The sequence below is a fragment of the Periophthalmus magnuspinnatus genome, chromosome 21 (genome assembly GCF_009829125.3).
Source record: "Periophthalmus magnuspinnatus isolate fPerMag1 chromosome 21, fPerMag1.2.pri, whole genome shotgun sequence".
Lineage (NCBI taxonomy): Eukaryota > Metazoa > Chordata > Actinopteri > Gobiiformes > Gobiidae > Periophthalmus > Periophthalmus magnuspinnatus.
In genome coordinates this window covers 18,517,309-18,539,406 of record NC_047146.1, presented here as the reverse complement: position 1 = coordinate 18,539,406, position 22,098 = coordinate 18,517,309, and the positions used below count along the sequence as shown (strand labels likewise).

General features: G+C 38.9%; 1 protein-coding gene across 1 annotated transcript; it reads left to right on the top strand.

The window, feature by feature from the left end:
• The first annotated feature begins 965 nt into the window (after positions 1–965).
• LOC117389792 (indian hedgehog B protein-like) lies at positions 966–21,266 on the top strand. Its single transcript, XM_033987518.2, has 4 exons — positions 966–1,726; positions 11,317–11,474; positions 11,820–11,923; positions 18,817–21,266. Exons 1-4 carry the CDS (start codon positions 1,433–1,435, stop codon positions 19,461–19,463), a joined length of 1,203 nt encoding a protein of 400 aa, XP_033843409.1. The 5' UTR covers positions 966–1,432; the 3' UTR covers positions 19,464–21,266.
• The last annotated feature ends 832 nt before the right edge of the window (positions 21,267–22,098 follow it).

The window sequence follows — 22,098 nt, the reverse complement described above, 5'->3', positions numbered from 1 at the left end:
GTGTTTCGTCAAATAGATTAGATGTATTTTAAAAGTGCACATTTTTGGATACTCCACTTGCTTGTCTCGTAGATATATTGATACGTTGCATAGAATGTTCCACAGTCATTAAATGTATGTATCTTGCATTTATTTATTACGTATGTTTCATTGGTCAAAAAACTTCACGAGCGGGTTGCCTCTCCACAAATCTGACCTGTAACTTGTTCAGGTGGGTCAACTGCCCGTCTCCATGGAGATTATTTTGCAAGTTCAATGTCATATTGCGGAATATAGCAGGGAAATCAATAACATTTCCATAAAGATGAGCAGATGGCAGATCCTCCCCTAGAAAAGTTACTATTGCACCTAGTCTCCAGATTAAGACCTGTTTTTCACCTCATGGATATTGCCTGAAATGTTCCATAGTGTGATATTAAACTCATGTATCTTATGTGTATTCTTAGTCCCCAAAACCCTGAAAAGTAAATAGAAAAATGTGCATTATTTCTGTGAGCAGATTTAACTTTTGGAGTCACTTGCTTTTCTCCATGGATGTATTTAAGTTTAATGTCACTTTTTTATGTTGCCAGGCGTCTATAACAACAATAATATGATTTGTCTTCTGTTTGATGTGTCTAATCCTGTCACTGCTCCTGTCTATCGTTCATTTTCTGCAGTTACTTTGATATTTCTCTGTCCATGGCTCTGTTTTCGTTCTTGCGTGGGCACACTTCAGTGCGTAAAAGCCCCACACTGTGTACATATAACATGATTTGTATCGATCGCGCTGTTTACATCCTGAGCGCTGCCTGTCAGTCCGGGGACGACCAGTGGAAAGTCAGCGGCCGCAGAACAGTCCCGAAGCGGCCGCTATAGACTCCATGCTGCACCCACTGCCCAGCTTTGTGCCAGCCGCCGCGTGCCCACGACCGAGGGGCGGGCCGGGCCTTGAGGTGGGGTGGGTGGCGCACTGAGAGACGCTGGCAGGGTGCGGTCTAGAGTGGCAGCCCTTGGATCACTCAAACCCTTCAAGTTGCAGCGTAAAGGAAAGTACAGAGGCAGTGGAAGAGCGAATCGCGTTGGGGACATAATCTCGAGAAACACCGCGGTAGAAGAGGCGCTCCGCACGGATCACTGCCTGGCCGTCACCCCCCTCCCCTCTCTCCCTCTCTCTCTCTCTGTCTCTCTCTAACTGGAACTTCGACTTTGAACCTGTTTGTTTAAATCCGCGGACTTTACAACTTCCTCCGCGGCTCCGTTGCTCCTGCTCTTACGCGCTTTCCACCAGAGCTAAAAATGAGCTGAGCGCGTAAGAGCCGTGCGCCATGCTGCCTCTATCCCAACTCTGAAGCATGTGAGCCGGCCTTGACAGTTCTGGGGAGGTCCTGCAGACATCCACGCGTGTCGCTCCCCCCCGCCCCCACCACCGCCACAGAAACAAACTCCCTCCATGCGGGTCTCGGCGCTCTTCCTCGGTGCGCTCCTCCTGTCGCTCGCACCTGCCGCCGAAAGCTGCGGTCCAGGGAGGGCGTACGGCAAGAGGCGGCCCCCCAAGAAGCTCATCCCGCTGGCGTACAAGCAGTTCAGCCCCAACGTGGCGGAGAAGACCCTAGGGGCGAGCGGCAGACCGGAGGGCAAGATCACGAGGAACTCCGAGCGGTTTAAGGAGCTGACGCCGAACTATAACACGGACATCATCTTTAAAGACGAGGAGGACACGGGAGCGGACCGCCTCATGACGCAGGTGAGCGCAGCGCGGACCGGGCACCCCGCGGGGCGCATGTTGTGTGTCTGTCTGGGAGACGCTTCGGAGACGCAACTAAAACGTTTGCTCTCATCTACAGGCTGTTGAGGGCGAGGTTGCGATTTGTCCACGTTTGGTTGTCGTTCTTTTGCGTAATGGAAACGTCAATAACCAATAATCAGCTTGACTTAAAGTATGCAGGTCTGTGGAGGGTGTCAACTAGTTTTGACATTTTTGACAAAATATTTAGCCTATCAATACTGACTTTATTGAGAAGAATATATATATATATATATATATATATATATATATATATATATATATATATATATATAAATATAAATTAAATGTATTTTTTATCAGATTGTCTTGTACAGATTTTGAATCTGACCATTCTGATTATGTGCATGTGTGATTTCCATTGGTTTATCTCATGCTCTGTAGGCCTATATTTCATTATTGGTTCAGGCTGAGTCCTGGTGTAGACCTTTTTCAGTCCTGCTTCAGTCCTGCTTCAGTCCGTCTTTAGTCTGGGTTTAGTCTTGGTTCAGTACTTCTTTAGGTAAATCTTGAATCAGTCCTCTTAGTCCTGATGTAGTCTTGATTTTGTTCTGGATGAATCTTTTTACGCCCTGGTTGTAGTTTAGTTCTGTCCTGGTTTTGTCCTGATTTAGTCCTGATTTAATGTAGTTTTGGATCAGACCTGTTTTTTCTTTGTTAAATCTGGATTTAAATCCTGGTTTAGTGGTCACTTAATCCTGGATTAGACCTGGTTTAGTCCTTGTTAAATCCCTGTTTAGTCCTAGATTAGAAATGGTTTAGCCCTTGTTAAACCAGACTATGACTAAATAAAGTTTAGTCCTTGTTAAATCCTGTTTTATTCCTCGGTTAGACCTGGTATGGGCCTTGTTAAATCTCCTTTAGTCCTGGATTAGACCTGGTTTTGTCCTGGATTAGACCTGGTTTAGTCCTTGTTAAATCCCGTTTTAATCCTGGATTAGACCTGGTTTAGTCCTGGATTAGATTTGGTATAGTCCTTGTAAAATCCTGGTGTAGTCCTGGATTAGACCTGGTTTAGTCCTGGATGAGACCTGGATTAGTCTTTGTTAAATCCCGTTTTAATCCTAGATTAGACCTGGTTTAGTGCTCGAGTAGACCTGGTTTAGTCTTTATTAAATCCTGGTTTAGTGCTAGATTAGACCTGGTTAATTCCTGGATTAGACCTGGTTAAATCCTGGATTAGACCTGGTTAAATCCTGGATTAGACCTGGTTAAATCCTTGTAAAATCCCGGTTTAGTCCTGAATCAGTCCTAATAGTGTCTAAGTGCAGCATCTGGTTTTAGTTTGAGTCGCGGTGAGCAGAGGAGATGTTTGCTCTGACTCAGTCCTCTGCTCCTCCAGGACTCATCCCGGGCTATTCCTGGACCTGTCGTGGTTTCCTCCTGGTTTAGTCCTGGTTTAGTTCTGGGTTAGTCCTTGCATAATGAAGCCATATGGTATTAATTTATCTGTTCATGTTTTTAACGTCATTTGACATAAGATGGTTGGATATGGTAAAGACCTGAACCGTACTGAAAAAAAAAAACACCTACATTGTTCAGATTTCAGATGTTCAAATGCACATTTAAACACGTCGAGGAGCATAAAATATTGAGAGAGGATTGAAATTTAGTACTAAACGGATGTATGTTTTTAATGCTGCGGTTAGCACAGGTGACCAAATACCACATGGAAAAACTATATTGATTCAGCTTCAATTCATATTTAAATTTTAAAAGTGGTATACTGCATTACAAACACTTTTCAGAAATAAAAATCCAAAAAGAAAATGTACAAATGTTTATTGCACATTGAGGACAAAGAGGTCTATTTTAACAGTAAAACACTGCAGGTGGATAGGAAAACATAAAAAATGTTAAGATATATCAATATGAAACCTCTTCTGTAGTTATGTTGTAAATATAAACTGAAAGGAAAGTCTGTGATTTGTAGATGTAAAAATAGCACATATTTGGGACATATAATTTAAAAAAATCATGTTTGGTATTTGACCGAACTAGATCTTACTGTGTCAAAACCTTGCCTTATTTTTTTGCATTTAAAACGTCACTAAGTCATCATCATCAAATCCTCCTGTACCATCTGTCAAAGTCTCAAGTACTAGAGGTTTGGTGTATATAAGTGTGATTTAAGCGGATGATCCTTATGTCCCTATGGGAGAAAATGATCTCTGAAGTTCCAATGTCCTATGTAATTCTGTGGATGCACGCTGATTAAATGAAATGGGACAATATATAAAGAAATAGCTTTGCCTTAAGATTAATGTGAAATTTTAACTTTTTAAATCAATTATACAAAACTGACTCACATATTTTAATCATTTGTATGGATGTTGCTCCTAAAAAATAGATTTTTATTGTCATAAAATGTGAAAAACAGAACAGGTTCATTTTAAACATCTTGCAGTGGTCCAAAGATATTGTTCACTTACCTTATGCATTCTGAGCATCCTAATTATTCAACATGATGAGTTTATAAGCACTTTTCACAACTCTCAGAGACCAGTGCTGTGACGGTAAAGCTTAGCGTACCTCTTAGCATGCTAACATGCACTTCCTGATGATCAGTAAAAAGCTTTATAATTAGAAGCATGCAGCAGACTTATTTTTACCTCTAGAGCTGCTTATACAATATATCTGTACTGGGACAAGACATGTTTAACACAAATGCATGGTTTATCATCTATATCTACTTCAGCAATATATCACACTTTGTTATCGTGGCAGGCCTAGTTATGGGTGATACCAGTGATTTTGTTTTATTCTGACACAAGCAATACTATGGAACGTATCACATCACCAGTCCGATACCAGTGAGTCTTGTGTTAAAAAGCTGTGAGGCTCCTTTAGAACAGCTTTTTCACACGGAGAAGTGAAGCAGGGTAGACTGCCCTTGCACAGCCCTTCAGCTCTCATACCAAAGCATCATACAGTCACTCACACGGCTCTTTCTAACAAGTTTGCAATTGATTAAAGATGTTGACCATGAGCAGCAGCCTGACTTTATCATTTACAAGACAAATATTGAGTAATACAGCTTCAATACAACTGGAATAACAATGAACCAACCAACTGAAGAGTATCTGGTTCAAACCTCATCCTAGAGAATACTGTTGTTGTGTACCAGAATTACGAGTCAAAATGTTTAAGAACAAGGCTTTTATATATCGACCTACGTGCACAAACTACTTCTCTGAACACCACCAGTCACTCCGACTCCCAGGCAATTTGGGCGATGTATCTTGATTTTTACTGTCATAAAATGTGAAAAACAGAACGAGTTCATTTTAAACATCTTGCAGTGGTCCAGAGATATTCCTCACTTACCTTATGCATTCTGAGCATCCTAATTATTCACCACGATGAGTTTATAAGCACTCAGAGACGAGTGCTGTGATGGTAAAGCTTAGCATACCACTTAGGATACTAACATGCACTTCCTTATCAAATAAAAAGCTTTACAATCAGAAACATACAGCAGACTTATTTTGATTTCTAGAGCTTCTTATACAATATATCTGTACTGGGACAAGACATGTTTTACACAAATACATGGAAAAATCAGGTACAGAGTCTTAAAGTGTTTTGTTCTCAGATGTTTTACCTTGTTAAATATAATATAATATTTATATAAAGCTAAAAAAAAACAACAAGTTAAGTAATCCTTCATTATTCTCTGTTGCACGTTGTGACATCATTAAGAGGAAATCCAGTAAGTGCTCCTCCATAGATCTCTGCATGACTCATTCTAACCAATTAGCATTTGAAGCTTCCACCATTTGCTTGTACACACTTTTTTCCATCTATAATTTTAATCTGTAAAGTGCTAAAAGCCTGCCGTTCACAATAGGACATTAAATATCTGTAATAACTTAAAGTTTTGATTAGATTTAAACTTTTCCACGGGAGTGTCTTTTCTTCTTACGTATACACTGTTTCATGAAGTCATTTTAGGTCAGCGCTACGACAAACACTTACCTTTGGGTGTATCCATACATTTTATGATCTGATGAACTTTGAATCTATAAATTGCAAATGTACAACAAGAATTTACAACATAATTATCATCAGTGTAATTATGGATTTTGTCAACATTCACAAGGAAAGAATCATTTGTCACAAGTTCCTTAGTTTGTTCGGGCTTGCATCTCCACAAACCTCACTGACTCCTGCTTGTTTCCATGGAAATGTTGTTCCTTTGGCTATAATCTTCCACTGTATGGCATAAATGGAGAATGTTTCTGAAGTTTCTATTGCCACTGAGTAATGCAGGCGATGTTTCACCCCCAGAAAGTTAAATACTGTGCCTTTAAATGAGTTTTTAAACTGTGAGAAAAATGCCTTGCTTGTGAGTAAGTTGTCTTTGCATTATGGATGAAATTTTTCATGTTGAACTGTCGATGACAGAGGTGAAAATATTCCAGTTTAGATCTTTAGACTTCTTTAGAGTGCTTCTTCACCACTTCACTGATGTAAGTTATGAAGGACACGCCCCTTCCCGTCTACACACTGCTGGGTTAACAGGCAGGAGGGCCCTTAGCAACGCTGTCAATCAAACCTGTTGCTAACACTAGAGAGAGCGACCTCGGGGAAAAAAGGAGCCTGATTTGTCTGTTATTAATGTTCATATATTGATTTACGAGCACAATAGTGAAATAACAACACCAGGATCATGTAGAGTGGGTTAATACGAACATTTTAAGGTCAGAATGATGAGGCTCAATACAGTCGTTACAGAGAGAGGGGCGACGGAGCCAGAGTCGATGTAGCGCTTAATATTTGGAACGCGGTGACTCGCAGGTTAGCTATGTCCATTTATATATACAGTCTATGATCCCACCAAACCACGCTATAATTTGAAAAACACATGAAAACAAATAGGCACTTAAGTTTTTGCTAAATGTAAAAAAGGTTCCTTGTGCGTAAACTGTCCCTAAATATGTGGATAGAAGTATATGTGTTTAGAACCCAGCACTACCTCCTGTATTTTTCACCTTCTTTTCTTACATTTTCCTCACAAAATATCAATTAACTTTTTGTAAAACTATGACAAATACAAATACTATCCCACCAAAACAATTAATAATTTGAAAAGAACAAAACAAAACACGAAAACCTGTCGTACGCACTTCATTTTGATAAAAGACACATATAAAAATGTGTTCCACGTGCATAAACTTGGATGGAATTTTCCACGTTGAAGTCATAGGTAGAGGTATTCTGTTTTCAAACTCACTACCACTTCCTGTATTGATTTCAACTTTTCTCTTTCAACTTTCTCTTCACAAAATACCACTCAACTGATGTAAAACTATGATAAACATTTACCACACATACCACCCCACCGAATGAAGTAATAATTAGAACAACATGAAAACCTGTCACTTTAAACCTCGCTGCAGACAGATGTGACGCCCTCTTGTATTTTGACTTCCATAAAGTACGGCGTGAACCTTGAGCCTTGAGCGGCCGGCCACAGCGCAGCATGGGAACATTTATGATTTCTATAATAATGCACGCGGCAGCATCATAAAAGATATTTATATTTCAGGTGACCACATTAGCGGCTGCAGACAGAGCTAGGCCTGGTGTAACCTTGGTCCGGTCTGGGTTAGCGCTCTTGAGTCAGAATTTCTCGACTCTAGTTTTAGTTTGATCCTGGTTTGGTTATTTTTGGATTCGTCTCAAGTTTAGTCATAGCGTTTTCTGGCTGTTTTAGTTTATAATTTTTTGTACATTTTGTGCAGAAATATGTATAAACTTCCAAACCAGAGGCAGAATTGAAAAACAAAACCATATCGCTTGCACATAGATATATCAGTGCATGGGTATACAGCTGTAACTTGCACATTTTTATTAATTTTTTTAAAGAACACATGCAAAATTGACTTTCAACCATGTTAGACTATAGTTTTCCCTCATTAAAACACACCTAGAGTTGTTTTTACCTTCAGTCATGCTAGTTTCAGTAATCCTCTATAAAAAGTCCTAGTTTGAAATTCCCAGGATTGTGATGCCATAGATAGAGCACAGTTTTTAAGCCTGTAAATCATCTGCAGACTCGATTTAAGCATTTCTACCATCACATCTTGCTCATTAGCGCTTCGTTCTAACGTTCTCATATCCGGACATGTTCCTCATCAGCTAGTTTTATTGTTTCCACTGCAGGACTTCCCACCACTGCCAGTAGATGCACCAGTAGATCAAAGTATGAGGCGCACTGAGGTTGTGAAATTAAGTCTGTTTTATATTATTATGGGTTCTAAAGATACAAAGATACTCAAGAGTCAAGACCCTGTTTAAAGCTCAAATAACAATACGATTAACGCTTAATATTTGTTTTTAAATGACTGTCATTACTTTGTCATCTTTTTTTGTGAAAATTGAATAAATTTAACACAGATAAGAACTCTAGTCAAACTACTAATACCTTTATGGAGTCTTAGAGTTGACAGATGTTTGTAAGATGCGTATAGACCTCCAGTTTACATAATTAAAAGGGTTAAATCAATATTAGTTATGGATAGTACTATATCGACTTATCATTCAATACATGACAGATGGAACAATACTTTTTGGGGGTCAATATTTATCGCAGGGACTTTTTTTCCCTTCTTTGCACGAGTTATTATACAATTTTTGTTTTTATTTTTCTGTACTATGATGAGATTTGAGCTGTACAAGGTTGAATTATGAACTTCTACAACACATTATTGAAAAAAAACTACTTACCAACTAATTACTAAAGTCACCATTCTGTCATTTATTTATTTGCATTTTTTTTTTTTTTTTTTTTTTTTTTACAATTTTGTACATTTAAAATACTTTTGGGGGAAAATTCTTCATTATTATCGTTTATCGTCTATATTTACTTCAGTAATATATCGTACTTCAAAATTTGTTATCGTGACAGGCCTTGTTTGTTTTGTTTTTACACAATACTAAGGAAATACTATGGAGAGTATCACAATACCAATCCGATACTGATACCAATGAGTCTTTGCAGTTGATTAAATGTTTTATAGTTAGATGTTGACCTTGACCAGCAGCTTGATTTAGAAATATTGAGTAAGGTTGAGTTTTTCCACACCAAGTGAAGAGTATCTGGTTCAAACCTCATCCTAGAGAATACTGTTGTTGTGTACCAGCACTGCAAAATACGGCCAAAATGGTAATAAACAATCAGGCTTTTATAATGGCGACCTACGTGCACCAACTACCTCTCTGACCACCGCCAATCACTCCGACTCTAGATACACAAACATAAAAATAAGGCTTTTTAATATCTCTAATGCACCATGGATATACGATTAGGCTACCTGTACTTCTTATTAAAATGCCCCTCTCAAGAAATTGCATCATTTTTCTTGTTCGTGTTTAGTCTGCGCTGTGTCCTCAGTGTCCCAGCCACAACAGTGTAATCCATCTAATGTCTCAACCCCCTCCGCCCCACGCCCAAACATACACAAGCTCCGCCCCCCTACACCAAAACACGCACAAACTCCGCCTCCCGCACCCAAACACACTCTGACCTTGACCAGAGGCTGCACAAATGAGCGTGTTATTGTTACTGTGTTACTACTACTACTTCTGTTTTTATATCAAATTGTTTTATAACCGTTTCCCCCATTCAACTATAAAATACTTAATGTACCTAATTCTAAACTAATATTCGTATCTTTGGACATTAACAGTACAAACTTTTGAAATTAGAAAAATAAAGTAAGCTGTCCCAAAACAAGACGCTCAAGCCACAAAGGAAGGTTTAGGGAAGGTTTATGTGCTTAAAGGGGCACTATGTAACTTTCCTGGTGGAGGGTCTGTCTGCGCTTGGAGAAGTTTTTACTTTGCCTAATATATGTTTCAAAGAATGGCATTAAACCTATCTATCTCCATGGAGACGGCAGGGGCCACACCAGGTTAAGTTAAATCAAATCAAATCAAATCAAACTTTATTTATATAGCACTTTTCATACAAAAAAAAAGTAACACAAAGTGCTTTACAAACCATTAAAATCAGTCCCACCCACCAAACCCACCCAGCCACCCGACAGCCCAACAACCCAACCCCAACACATCAATAATCATAACCAAACAACCCCCCACCCCAACACACACTCCCACCCCCCACCTCAACACATGTTAAAATACCTCAGTTTCATTTAAAATATGTTTAAGTGGAACAGGCTGGATAAAGATGAACCAGATGAGAGAGCGCCACCAGAGGAACCATCTGCACCAGGAACAGGGTCACCCACAGCCACAGGACACCAGCCCAGGGCCCAGAGAAGAGATGAGGTCAAGACCAAACCTCCAGGGCCCACGAGCCAGGGCCCAGCAGCCACAGCCAACCACAGCTCCCGGTGCAGAGGGCTCCTCAGAGGAAACACTGGCAAATCTAAAATGATTAAAAATAATAAAATAAGTCAAACCTAATAAATAAGTCAATAAATAATCAATAAATAATAAAATAATCAATAAATAATAAAATAAGTCAAAACTAAACAAGTAAATAAAACATAAGTAAAACATAAACACACTAGCCAGCCTAAATAAGACTAAATAAATAGAGAAGTAAACTAAAATGATAAATACTAATCAAAAGCTATGCTAAAAAGATGGGTCTTGAGCCTGCTTTTAAAAACCTGAATGTTCTCTGCGGCCCTGAGGTCCTCCGACAGGCTGTTCCATAGACGGGGGCCATAAAACTGGAAAGAGGCCTCTCCATGCGTGTGTGTCCTGACTTTGGGAATGACTAGGAGCCTGCTGCCGGAGGAGCGCAGGGGCCGCGAGGGTTCATAGGATAAAAGCAGTTCTGTAAGATAAGAAGGCCCAAGACCATTAAGACATTTAAAAACCAGTAAAAGAACTTTAAAATCGATCCTGAAACACACAGGGAGCCAATGCAGGGATTCTAAAACCGGTGTAATGTGGTCCCGCCCCCTGGTCTTAGTCAGGACACGTGCTGCTGAATTTTGTAATAATTGTAGACCTGAAATCGCCTTTTTGGGAAGACCAGAGAGCAGGGCATTACAGTAATCTATACGACTGGTGATAAAAGCATGCATCAGCGTCTCTGTGTTGGCCCGAGAGAGAATGGGACGGACTCTGGCTATGTTTTTCAAATGGTAAAAACCAATTTTTGTGATGTTTTTAATGTGTGGAATAAAAGTCAGCTCAGAGTCAAAAATAACGCCCAGGTTTCTTACTTGTGATGATGGATTAAAAGACTGTGACTGTAATTTGGGTAAAAGTTTCTCTCTCTGGGCCTCAGGACCGATGATTAAAACCTCAGTTTTAATCATCATTAAGTTAAACGTCAGAGCGTATGTTTTCAGGTATTTTTGAAAAATGAAAACACATGTAATTGAATATATACAACTTTGACTTGGAGCTTTAAAGGAAGGACTGATTAACTCTAATATAGTAATGTGTTATATTTATTGAATAACCTTTGAAAAGTTATGTTACCTGTTTAACCGTAATCAAAACTTTAATGCAATCAAAAATAAAATTGTTGTGTGTTGCAGCGCTGTAAGGACAAGCTGAACTCCCTGGCTATCTCCGTCATGAACATGTGGCCTGGAGTCAAACTGAGAGTGACTGAAGGCTGGGACGAAGATGGACACCACTCTGAAGACTCCCTGCACTACGAGGGACGGGCTGTGGACATCACCACCTCAGACAGGTATCTATCTATGTACTGCAGACTATACGGCAAAACATCACCTCAGACAAGTATCTATACAATGAAACATTACTACTGTATATAGTGTAACATTATCACCGACAGATACTGTAAATCTCTGACTTTGAGGAAAGTAATGAAAAAATGTCTAAAAAATCCTTCTCTCATTATTCTAGCATTTAGCACATAGAAATAATGTTGCTAATCCTAATTGACCTAAAACAGGAAAAGTTTAGTCTGATTTCATGTCACAATGAGAAAAAAAAAAGTGTATGTAAACGTCTGGTTTCAACTGTATCTGTGCAGCAAAACATCACCACAGTCTTTGTGTCTTCCTCCAAACAGGGACAGAAATAAGTACGCCATGTTGGCCCGTCTGGCGGTGGAGGCGGGGTTTGACTGGGTCTACTATGAGTCCAAGGCCCACATCCACTGCAGCGTTAAGTCAGGTAAGAACATGGACCTTTAGGGAGAGAAAGAAAGAGAGGCAGAGTGGAAAGAAGGGAAGCATGGAGAGAGGAGGGAGGAGAGGAGGACACAGGAGACTTAAGAGACTTGAACAGAGACCGTGGAGAGAGAGGTGATAGACTGCCATGTCTTTTGGGAGCCAATCAGACAGTGCACCTGCTTCTCTGCTCACAAACTTTTGGTCAGATGTTCTGTTGTATCAGAAAATCAGGAAAGGACATTCTGGTACTTTGTCTTTTAGATGTTTGGTCAATAATTTGTTTCTGTCTTCACCTAACATTTCACATGAGGGTGCCAGGTTTGTGCATGAAAAGCATTAGGTCTCATACATGAAGCATCCTTACAAACTTGTACTTATGGCCTCACCATGGGGATTTTTAACAAAATGTTCTTCTGGAAGAACAAATTCTAAGAACAATAAGGAGCATTAAGGGCACAGAAATTCTGCTGATTTAGTATATTACACTTGTGAATACCTGTATGATTAAGTTATATATTTTCAACGAATATTCCTTATGAAAGTAATACTATATCATATAAGTTTTATAGAGCAAGTTTTATAGTTTTACAGAGCAGAGACTCCAGAGTTTGTGTTTAAGTTTCCATTAGCAGTATCATTAGCCATAGACCTGCATCCACATGACCTCATTCAGAAAAATAATGCTTAATCAGAACTTTAGCAGAAAGTTGTATTGGTGTGTGAACAGCCCTGATGGAATGTTTCATTCATTTGGTGATGATTCATTGAGGTGATGAAAGCACCTCATTGACTGATCCTTTACTCAATGACAGTTACTCATCAAGGAATAGTTTCGATATTGTGAAGATGTTTAGTCTTTGATACAGTCATAATGGTCTTTGTCAAACCTGTGCAGTTCCTCAAACTGGAGACAGGATTATCTTTATGCTACAATGGTCTTCTACAGTTTTATAGTATATATATTATACTATATTTTTGTCTCACAAGTTTCCTAGTTTAGTGAAGTTTAGTTCTTTATCTTTCTTATTTAATTGAGACTGTCGCGGCAAACTCATGGTGCATAGGAACACAACCCAACAGGAACAAAGGTGGAAGCTTAACTCACTATGTCATTTATGCGTTTGATTTGTGTCCTGATGGATGGTAGGGGTGGGACTTCACAAGTTTTCTTTTTCCCACTCATTTTCGAGACTGTGAGATGTGCTTTAGGTGTACCTCAAAATAAATAAAAAAAGATCAAATAAATAAATAATGCCCAATTTACCTGTACCTACAATATTCATACTTGTTTTTCTTTGCCATAAATATCGTGGCGACAGTGGTTAAGAAACAACAATGCCTCAGTGGTTAGAGCATACATCCACCAACTTTGTCTGAGGCAGGACACTTCCTACCTGTCCCAGTACAAATGTGCATAAATGATTGGTGGAAGTTGGAGGAGCCGTCTATCTCAGGTTGTTAGTGGTTGATATAAAAAGGTTATAAAACATCCAACTTTTGTTTTGCTCTTTCTTGTGCATAATATTCCTGTAGCATAGCTCGATAGTCTGAGGCCTCGTCTTAACCCAGGTTTAATATTGAGAGAGGGCGGGGCTTGTAGTTGCCATAGTAATTCCACACAAACAATAGTGGTGCACATTCCACCTGTGTGCGTTGTGCTCGTGTCTGTGCCCAGTGCCCAGTGCCTGCACCACTCACTGCTCTGTCAGATCATTAACTCCGGCTTTGTCTCGCTCGCACCTTATCTCCATCTTATCACCTGCTCGCCCTCCTTCACACACACCTTGGACAAATATTTCGCCTGAAGACTCCTTTAGACTTGTTTTATCCAGGTCATATTAATACAGCTGAAACTCTGATGCATAGTTCATGTGCAAGTAAAGGTGCACTGTAAAAAGGGAGAAAGTGAGTCACATGTTGAAGAATAGATACATGTACAGTCAGTGATCTGTCCCATTTATTTTAATGAGGAAAAAACGAAGAAAAAACATGATTTTTGTTTCTTTGCAATGCAGGTGAATGGATGTTGTCTGTATGTTTGTTAGATTTGCCAACAGATGCGAAGACCAAATATCCAACTTTTGACTTCAGTTTTAAAAGTTTACTTAATTAAGGTTTTGTAGTGCTTGATGATTTTAACACAAAAAATTAACTGTCTAGATGTTGTGACTTGCTGTATTTTTGGTGCATTACTGTCCAGCATAACATTTAGCCGCTAATTTCTAACGTGAATAATCTATGTGCTAAATAACAGTGCTATAAACATTCATATATTTTAACAAAGATTTAGGGTTTTTATAGTTTGTGATGTTTGGAGACTAAAGCTAACTCTCTGATTGAAAATGCATTAGAGCTAATGTATGAAACTAGACTGGTATGGAAGGGTCTAAAGATACACTGTCATTTTTTGTCTCCATGGAGATGGTGTTGGGTTGCTTTGAATGTTCCACAGTATGACATTAAATGGACCTAGCAGACATTAAATGGACCTAGCAGATCTATGTAAAAGCTAAACAAAACAATAAAAACACTGTAATAGAAATTGAGATAGATACATTTCATGCCATACTGTGGAACATTCCAGACAAAGCAATAACATGACCAAGGAGACAGACAGGTGGCAGAACCATTTAAACAGACCAAAGTACATGGTATATAGTATATTCTGCATTTAAGTCATTTTAATATGTTCATTTTTGCAGTGTACTTCTTAAGCCATATAGCTCCTATACGAGCAGCTCTGATAGCAGTACTTTGCATTGGTCTGCGTGTACTTTCTTGTGGTGAGCGTGCTCTGATACAATCGGCTGGTTACACATTAGCCCTGCACGACTACCTTTCCCTGCCACTGCGTCTCCCTCCACGACATCTTAAAGGGACTACTTCTTACAACAATTCACCCAAATGGAATGTTTGTTATGTATGAGTTTTATACACATTTCTATACCAAGTTAAAGAGCAGATATTATAGTCAAATATCAGCTCTTAAGGTTGTCATGTGAGGTACTGATTGTAAAGTAGTAAAAAAAATAAAATAAAAATACCTGAACTGGGGCAAAGTTCAATGACAGGAATCTTTATAAGAATATACACTGTACAGATATCTTTATGGATGTAAATTCATATCAGAATTCTGTCTTAAATTAATTTATATTATATTTTTGTATGTGTTTCTGAACATTCCTGGTTTTAAAGCAGACATTATAGAGCTTTTTAGAGCTGTTAACCACATTACAGTTGTTTCTCCTTCTCATTTATTTACACTCTTGAAGTTGTATTTAGCGTGATTCAAAACATCATTGCTCCAGTCCTTCATTTTCACTGTCCCTGGCACACGCTCACTGCTCTGTAACTAAAGAGAGGGGCAGAGCTGTAGAGCACCACCTGCTGGTGAGGTGGGTCCGCTGGCGAGGCAAAAAGCCGGAAAGACCTGGCAGAACTGTGAGGGTCTGTTGGGAATGTCTGGTTAGAACCCTCCCAGATCCTGGGGGAGGCTGGAGACATGGAGTGGCCCAATAGGACTCTTTCTTCAGCTTGATGGGTGCTGGTAGGCCAAGCATGCTGCAGTTCTTGCGGTCGCTGAGGAAAAAACTCAGGATTGGGAGGAGTTCTGACAGACCATGGAAGAGGACAATCAGTAGGCCTCAAAGAAATTCTGGCAAACTGCCTCAGGAGGGGGAAGTAGTGCTTCACCAACACTGTTTAGAGTGCAAGTGGAGAGCTACTGACCTCGCCTGGGGATGTTGTCGGATGGGAACTGAGGCTGGGGACTCAGAGGCGGACTCATCACCCTGAAGGTTGAGGGTGCCTGAGTATCTTAAGTCTCTGGGTGTTGTTGTCATGGCTGATACGCCTTTGCAAGTAGGAGGCCCCAGGGAAGAGCCAGGACACATTGGAGGGTCTCTCAGCTAGGCTGGGAAGGTCTTTGGAGCCCCTTGCAGGAGCTGGAGGAAATGTTTGGGTTGAGAGAAGTCCTGGAGTCCCTGCTCCACTTATCTGAGGACCGGGCCCCAGATACTTGGAGGCAGATGGATGGATATGTCTTTTATATGGCTTTTATTCAACTGCTGGGTTAAATTCATGTAAACTTCAGCTAGAGATTTGTTTTTGCAGTGTATACTGCAGGCAGCATTGGCAAAATCCTTAGTTAATTCCCATGGGCACAGTGGGACAGTGTAGGTCAAACTATGGTAGTGCTAGCACAGGGGTCGGCAACCCGCAGCTCCGGAGCTGCTTGCGGCTCTTTCATTCTTATACTGTAAAAATAAATTATAAGTACTTAATTGAAGTGTATTTTATTTGTGTTAGTTTTTTATTTTTTATTTTATTTTAAATAAGCATCACATTCACGCAACTATATTAAAAACAAAAACCGCTCACGCCTCACAGATGACAGTTTACAGTCCTGAGAAAGGTACAGCCCTGATTTCCAGACGCTGTGCAGATGTTCAGGAGCAGAAGTCTCTGTAGCACTTCATGGATTTCAGAAGCAACATACTGTAGTTATTTATACAAAGCGTAAAAGGAAAAAAAAAACCCAAACAACCAATATATACAGTGTTATTTTCAAAAAGTATTTGCGGCTCCCTGTGTTTGTTTTTTTTCTCTGGAAAACGGGTCCAACCTTTGGGTGAAGGTTGCTGACCCCTGTGCTTGCAGGTCACGCAGTGCAGTGATTAAATGCTAATGGGGTAAAAGGTCATCGAGGGGTCAAGAGTCTCAGGATATGAGGAAAAACTGAATATTTGAGAAATATTATATCAACATTTTGCAATATTTTCAGTTTTTCTAAACTGACTTTTTGAACTTTTTATGCAAGTTGCAATGTTCCCTCATCACAATGACTGAAGGTACTGTCAGCTGCTTGTCTCTGTGGAGATATAGTTGTATTGCCTGGATTATTCCTTTTTGTAGCATTATATTGTATTATATTGTATTATATTATATTATATAACATATAACTTTTATTCAATTACAGGTTTTTATGTGGGCTCTCCTCTTCACAGATCTGCCCTATACCTTGACCTGCTTGTCTCCATGGAGCTATTTACGTTTAAGGCTATAGTGTGGAACATTCCAGGCAAAGCAATAACATCTCCATGGAGACAAGCAGGTGAGAAATTATGGTGCGTCTTTAAGTCAATATTCAATATGCCAAATATTTTGATTAGAATGTACAGTATTTGCAGTATTCTTTTTAACTTGGTGGTTACAACACATCCTGGTTGTCTCCATGGTGATGCTATCACTTTGCTTTATAAGTTACACACTATATATATATATATATAAATATATATATATATATATATATATATATATATATATATATATATATATATATATATATATATATATATAAATATATATATATATATATATATATATATATATATATAAATATATATATATAAATTGAACTGATCTATCTCCATTAGCAGCCAAGTTACAGGTTAGAGCTGTGGAGAGGCGACCCCTTTCATAGTAATAATGCATGTTTTCAAGAATTTTTTTTAATAAAACACCTGAAAATAAATGGACACAAGATAAGTTTAATCATACTGTGGGACATTACAGATAAAACAATAACATTTAGAAGCAGATGCCCTACCTGAAAAGTTACACAGTGCACCTTTAATTTAAAACAGAAATATTTCACAGGGTAGATGTTAGTTGTATGTTTGATTTCTGGAGGTAATAAGGAAGTGCTTGTTTTGAACCACCTGCACTCATGTGTTTAGAGTCTGATCCAGATAAGCAGGTCCTTGGGTCTGAGGCAAAGTCTGACTTTTACAGGCCTGCTGACATTGACCCAGTAGACCGTCCACCGTCACCAGTAGGTTCAAGTGCACTTCTCTGTTGTCATCCTATTGTTACATTTAAAGAGGGGGTATAATGCAAAATGGAGTTTTTGGAGCTTTCTAACATGTTATAATGTTGTTTCCTCAGCAAAGACATGCATGAAATGGGTTTATGTTTGAGTATTCTTGCATTCTCTCCCGGCCCCTATTTGAACCCTCCTCACAGTAGTACTCAAACTTCTGTATGGCATTTTTTTTGTAAATATACAAAAACATGATACAAACTGACTCTGGTGCACCACAACTTGACAAACCTGTGACGTGCTGTAGTTTCATTAGCAGGATGTATGCTGATTATGCTGTTATAGCGCTCTGAAGGGGGAGTGACTTAGCACAGTGAGCAAAGGGAGGGGTGCCACTGAGCAACAAAAACAAAACTAAAATTAATCAGACATTTTACGACGATGTTTTCAGCAAATACAGCATCTTCAAAATAGTAAAAGATATCACGGCAATCTAAATGTTATGTGTTAACTAGTAATACCCCAGGGAAGGGTAATGCCCCCTCTATTCATGGGTGTCACAAGAATTATAAAAAATGTTGACTGTTGCCATAGTGTTTAACAATTTAAAATAGAATATATCTTTTGAATGTAAAAACAAAAAAAAGCCTTCAAGGTGTAGTAACAGGATGCTGAGACTCATGAATATTGTGTACTTGAGTGTTGAGTGAAATATCTAAATAAGCCCCCATGCCTAAAATATGATTTTTAAAGCAAATTAAAAAGTTAAGTGATTCATATTAATGCATAATATGTGTAGTATACTGTATAGAAGTATATGTAAAGGTGGTGGTAATGTGTAACGCTTTGGATAGTTCTGACATATTTAGGTGCAAAATTTTGACCCGTTGTTTTACAGAAGATTTATAAGAGCAAGAATAATAAATAACCAAATTTAGGGAAAAATATCAGATCGAACGCTATAAGAACAATTATTCTAAGGGGATGAAATATTGTCATCAAAACCTGGGCTGGGTATAAACAGAAATCAACATCTGTCCTGAACCTTCAAACCTTCTTCCATCTCTCCACAGAGAATTCGGTGGCGGCTAAGACCGGCGGCTGTTTCCCCGGCGAATCTCTGGTGTCCCTCAAGGATGGTGGGACAAAGCGGATGAGCGATGTCCTCCCTGGAGACATGGTCCTGTCCTCCTCCTTAGACGGGCTGGGTCCCCTCACCTACAGTCCTGTGCTGTCCTTCATTGACCGTCAACCCCACGTCAACAAGACTTTCTATGTCATCAACACAAGTGACGGAGCTAGCATCTCTCTCACAGCAGCGCACCTCATTTTTGTGTCAGACTGCACACGTAACTCTCTAAGGACAGTATTCGCCAGCGATGTCAAACCCGGACAGTGTGTGGTGACATCACGAGGGGGCGAGGGGACAAACATGGCCGTCGTGTCCTCAGTGAAGGAGAGGAGGAGTCGCGGGTTGTTTGCCCCGCTAACACAGCACGGTTCCATAGTGGTGGATCACGTGTTAGCGTCATGTTATGCGGCGCTAAACAGACCAGGGCTTGCTCACTGGGTGCTAGCTCCACTCAGACTGCTCCACAGCCTCGTACCCCCTCCTCAGGCCTCAATCGTCGGGGTGCACTGGTACCCCCGAGCGCTGCAGTGGTTGGGGAGGTACCTGCTGCCTGACGCACAGTTCCATCCTTTGGGGTTCGACGTGTAAACTTTAGTGACTGGACACAGAAGGAGAAGTGCGTGCTTGTTTGACCTATAGTCCAGGACAGGATCAGTCATTATTGGACACTGTGTACATTGCTGTCGTATGTTCTTGAGGCACGCTCTTTAATGTGAGACAGAGTATATGGACACGCACACCTGCCATATTTATGGATTCTCTGATTGGTTGACTCTGCACCTAAGCTGTAGCCCCGCGGACCAGACTATTGTGTTATAGAATAAAGGGAAAGCTGTATGGTTTGCCAGGCTATGATTCTATTAATGGGGCCATACCATGCATTTTAGACTTTCAAAACTGTCTAACCGTGTTGTAACGTTGCTCCTTCATCAAAAACATACCTGAAGTTGTATTTTGGTTAATTTCACAGGTTTCAGTAGTGCTCTAAGTCCTCCACCCTGAGTGCTTAGAAATCTCTCTCTGTCATTTTTTTAAACTTTTTATACAAGATCTTAAACCCAGAAGTCTCCTGCACAGTTTTTAAGTCCACAAACTATCACCGGACCTGTTCTATGCATTTCTTAAGTCAAATTCCCTTCGCTACAACTATGTGCATATAGTAGCATGCCGGTCACGTTGCTAAAATGCTGCTTTTGTTTTCTTTTTTGTTTTTTCCATGGCTTATTCCCACTGTCAGTAGATGGTAAGCTAATGCTTTAACAGCGCTGCTCATTCAAAAAACTTACAACTAATGTAAATGTAAAAAATAATGTACAAAATGATGATGAAAGGACCAAAACCAAAACTTTGAAGATAATTTTTTATTAAATTTAAGTGTTACTGTTGTTCGTCGATAGCCTACACAATCAACAAAGCTGATAGTTTTCCACATCTCCTCAATGAAGGATCCTGTTAGTATGAATTGCTAAATGAAATGCTAATGCAGTTTGGGCTAACACTGTGACATTTTTGTATACATTAAATGAACTGGCCAATATAATTATGGCATCAGAAGTGCAGTTTTTTTTGTCCTCTTGTACAAATTTGTAAATGTAAGTTATTTTTGTATTTGAAGCCAAAATGAAGTGTTTTGTGTTTGTTTTGAATATGTCACAGTCTGCAGTTAGAAAGCGTCGGATGTAGTAACACGGCTGATCTCGTCATCTCTGTAACAACATCTAGAAACCCACTTTTTCAAAACTGCCTTTCACGAATTTCATCTTTTGTTTTCTCTGTTTGTTCCTCATTTTTCTTTTTGTTAAGGTCCTGGTTTCTATTTTGACTTAGTACCTCGGTTTCAATTGCGCAATAATCGACGGGACAGTTTATAAAAAGCTTTATAAAAATATATATATACATCTTTAAAGACACACTATGTGACTTTTCTAATGGTCTCATTGCTTTGCCTGGAATGTTACATGGTGTAGCTTTTAACATATCTCCATAACGGGTCCAAGTTCCAGGTCATTTTCAAGCTATAAAAACATCTGTAATAGTAATAAATGTAAGATAGAACATTCCTGGCAAAGTAGTAACATCTCCAAGGAGACAAGAAAAGTTACCTAGTGCGCCTTTAAGCAGTAGTCGTGTTTTTGTGCAGTCATAAAATGGATTCAATGGAAAAATGACAGTTTGTATAATATTTTGACGTTCATGTTATGATTTTCTGATGTTCAGGTCTCACATTTCAGGTTGTGGAACTACTGTGCGAAACATAACACATATCAAATAACTAATTTCACTTTGTCATTAAAAAAGAACATATTTAACATGTATTTAATGAAATCTGAGAAGGGAATTTTCTGCAAACACATTCAATCATGTGTCATATGTTTGTATATTAAGCTATTGTCTGAGAAAATATTTAAAGATTATTTTTAGAATTTATACTGTAAATGTATTATTATTATTATTATTATTATTTTGAATATAATTTGATTATTTGGAAGATAAATGTTTTCTTAGTGTTAACTTTAAATGTGTAATCATTTATTTGAAATGTGCTGAATAAATTTATTCTATATTTTGTTCACATTTCACAGTTTGTTGTTAATTTTGACAATAGGAGTATAATAGCCATTTTTATTTTATATTTGTGAATTTACTTTTAAAGATATTAATATGAGCAATAACACTGTAGGCAACTGTGGCTTAAGTGTTTCATTTAGAGGCGGGGCGTCCCTTTACTTTTAAATGTTAATATTTACATAAGAGGAACAGGAACATAACTGTCTGGATGTTACTTCTAAATAATAGTTTGAAGTTTATGTAATTGGAAAACCAAACACTAAATAATGCACATGTTTTGACCTCAACAAATATATTCTGAAAAGTCCCTGTGCGTCAGATGCCCTCCCACTGTCTCCATGGGGTCTTATACTGTGTAAAAGTTGCTAACCCTGTAGTTTCGACCTCTACAAACATGTTCTGAGATGCATGGGATTCTTGTATTAGTTTTAAGTTCAGATTTCAGTCTTCTCTCTAATATTACTGCTCTGGACGTGTTACTCATTTCTTTCCGATTAGTCAGCGGTGGATCACCAACAAGTGCTCAAGTGGAAATACTGTTACAAGTAGTGAAAAGTGGTGCTCCAAGGAATTACTCAAGTGTATTGTTACTTCAAGTAGTGGACCATGAAATTATTCAAGCGTTAAAAAGTATAAAGACGTAACATCTGATTTA

Bases quoted from the DNA above. Each gene is read 5' to 3' on its own strand.
- LOC117389792 (XM_033987518.2), top strand. From the start codon at position 1,433: ATGCGGGTCTCGGCGCTCTTCCTCGGTGCGCTCCTCCTGTCGCTCGCA. The intron at 1,727-11,316 runs GTGAGCGCAGCG...TGTGTGTTGCAG, and splicing joins CGGACCGCCTCATGACGCAG to CGCTGTAAGGACAAGCTGAA. The intron at 11,924-18,816 runs GTAAGAACATGG...ATCTCTCCACAG, and splicing joins CCACTGCAGCGTTAAGTCAG to AGAATTCGGTGGCGGCTAAG.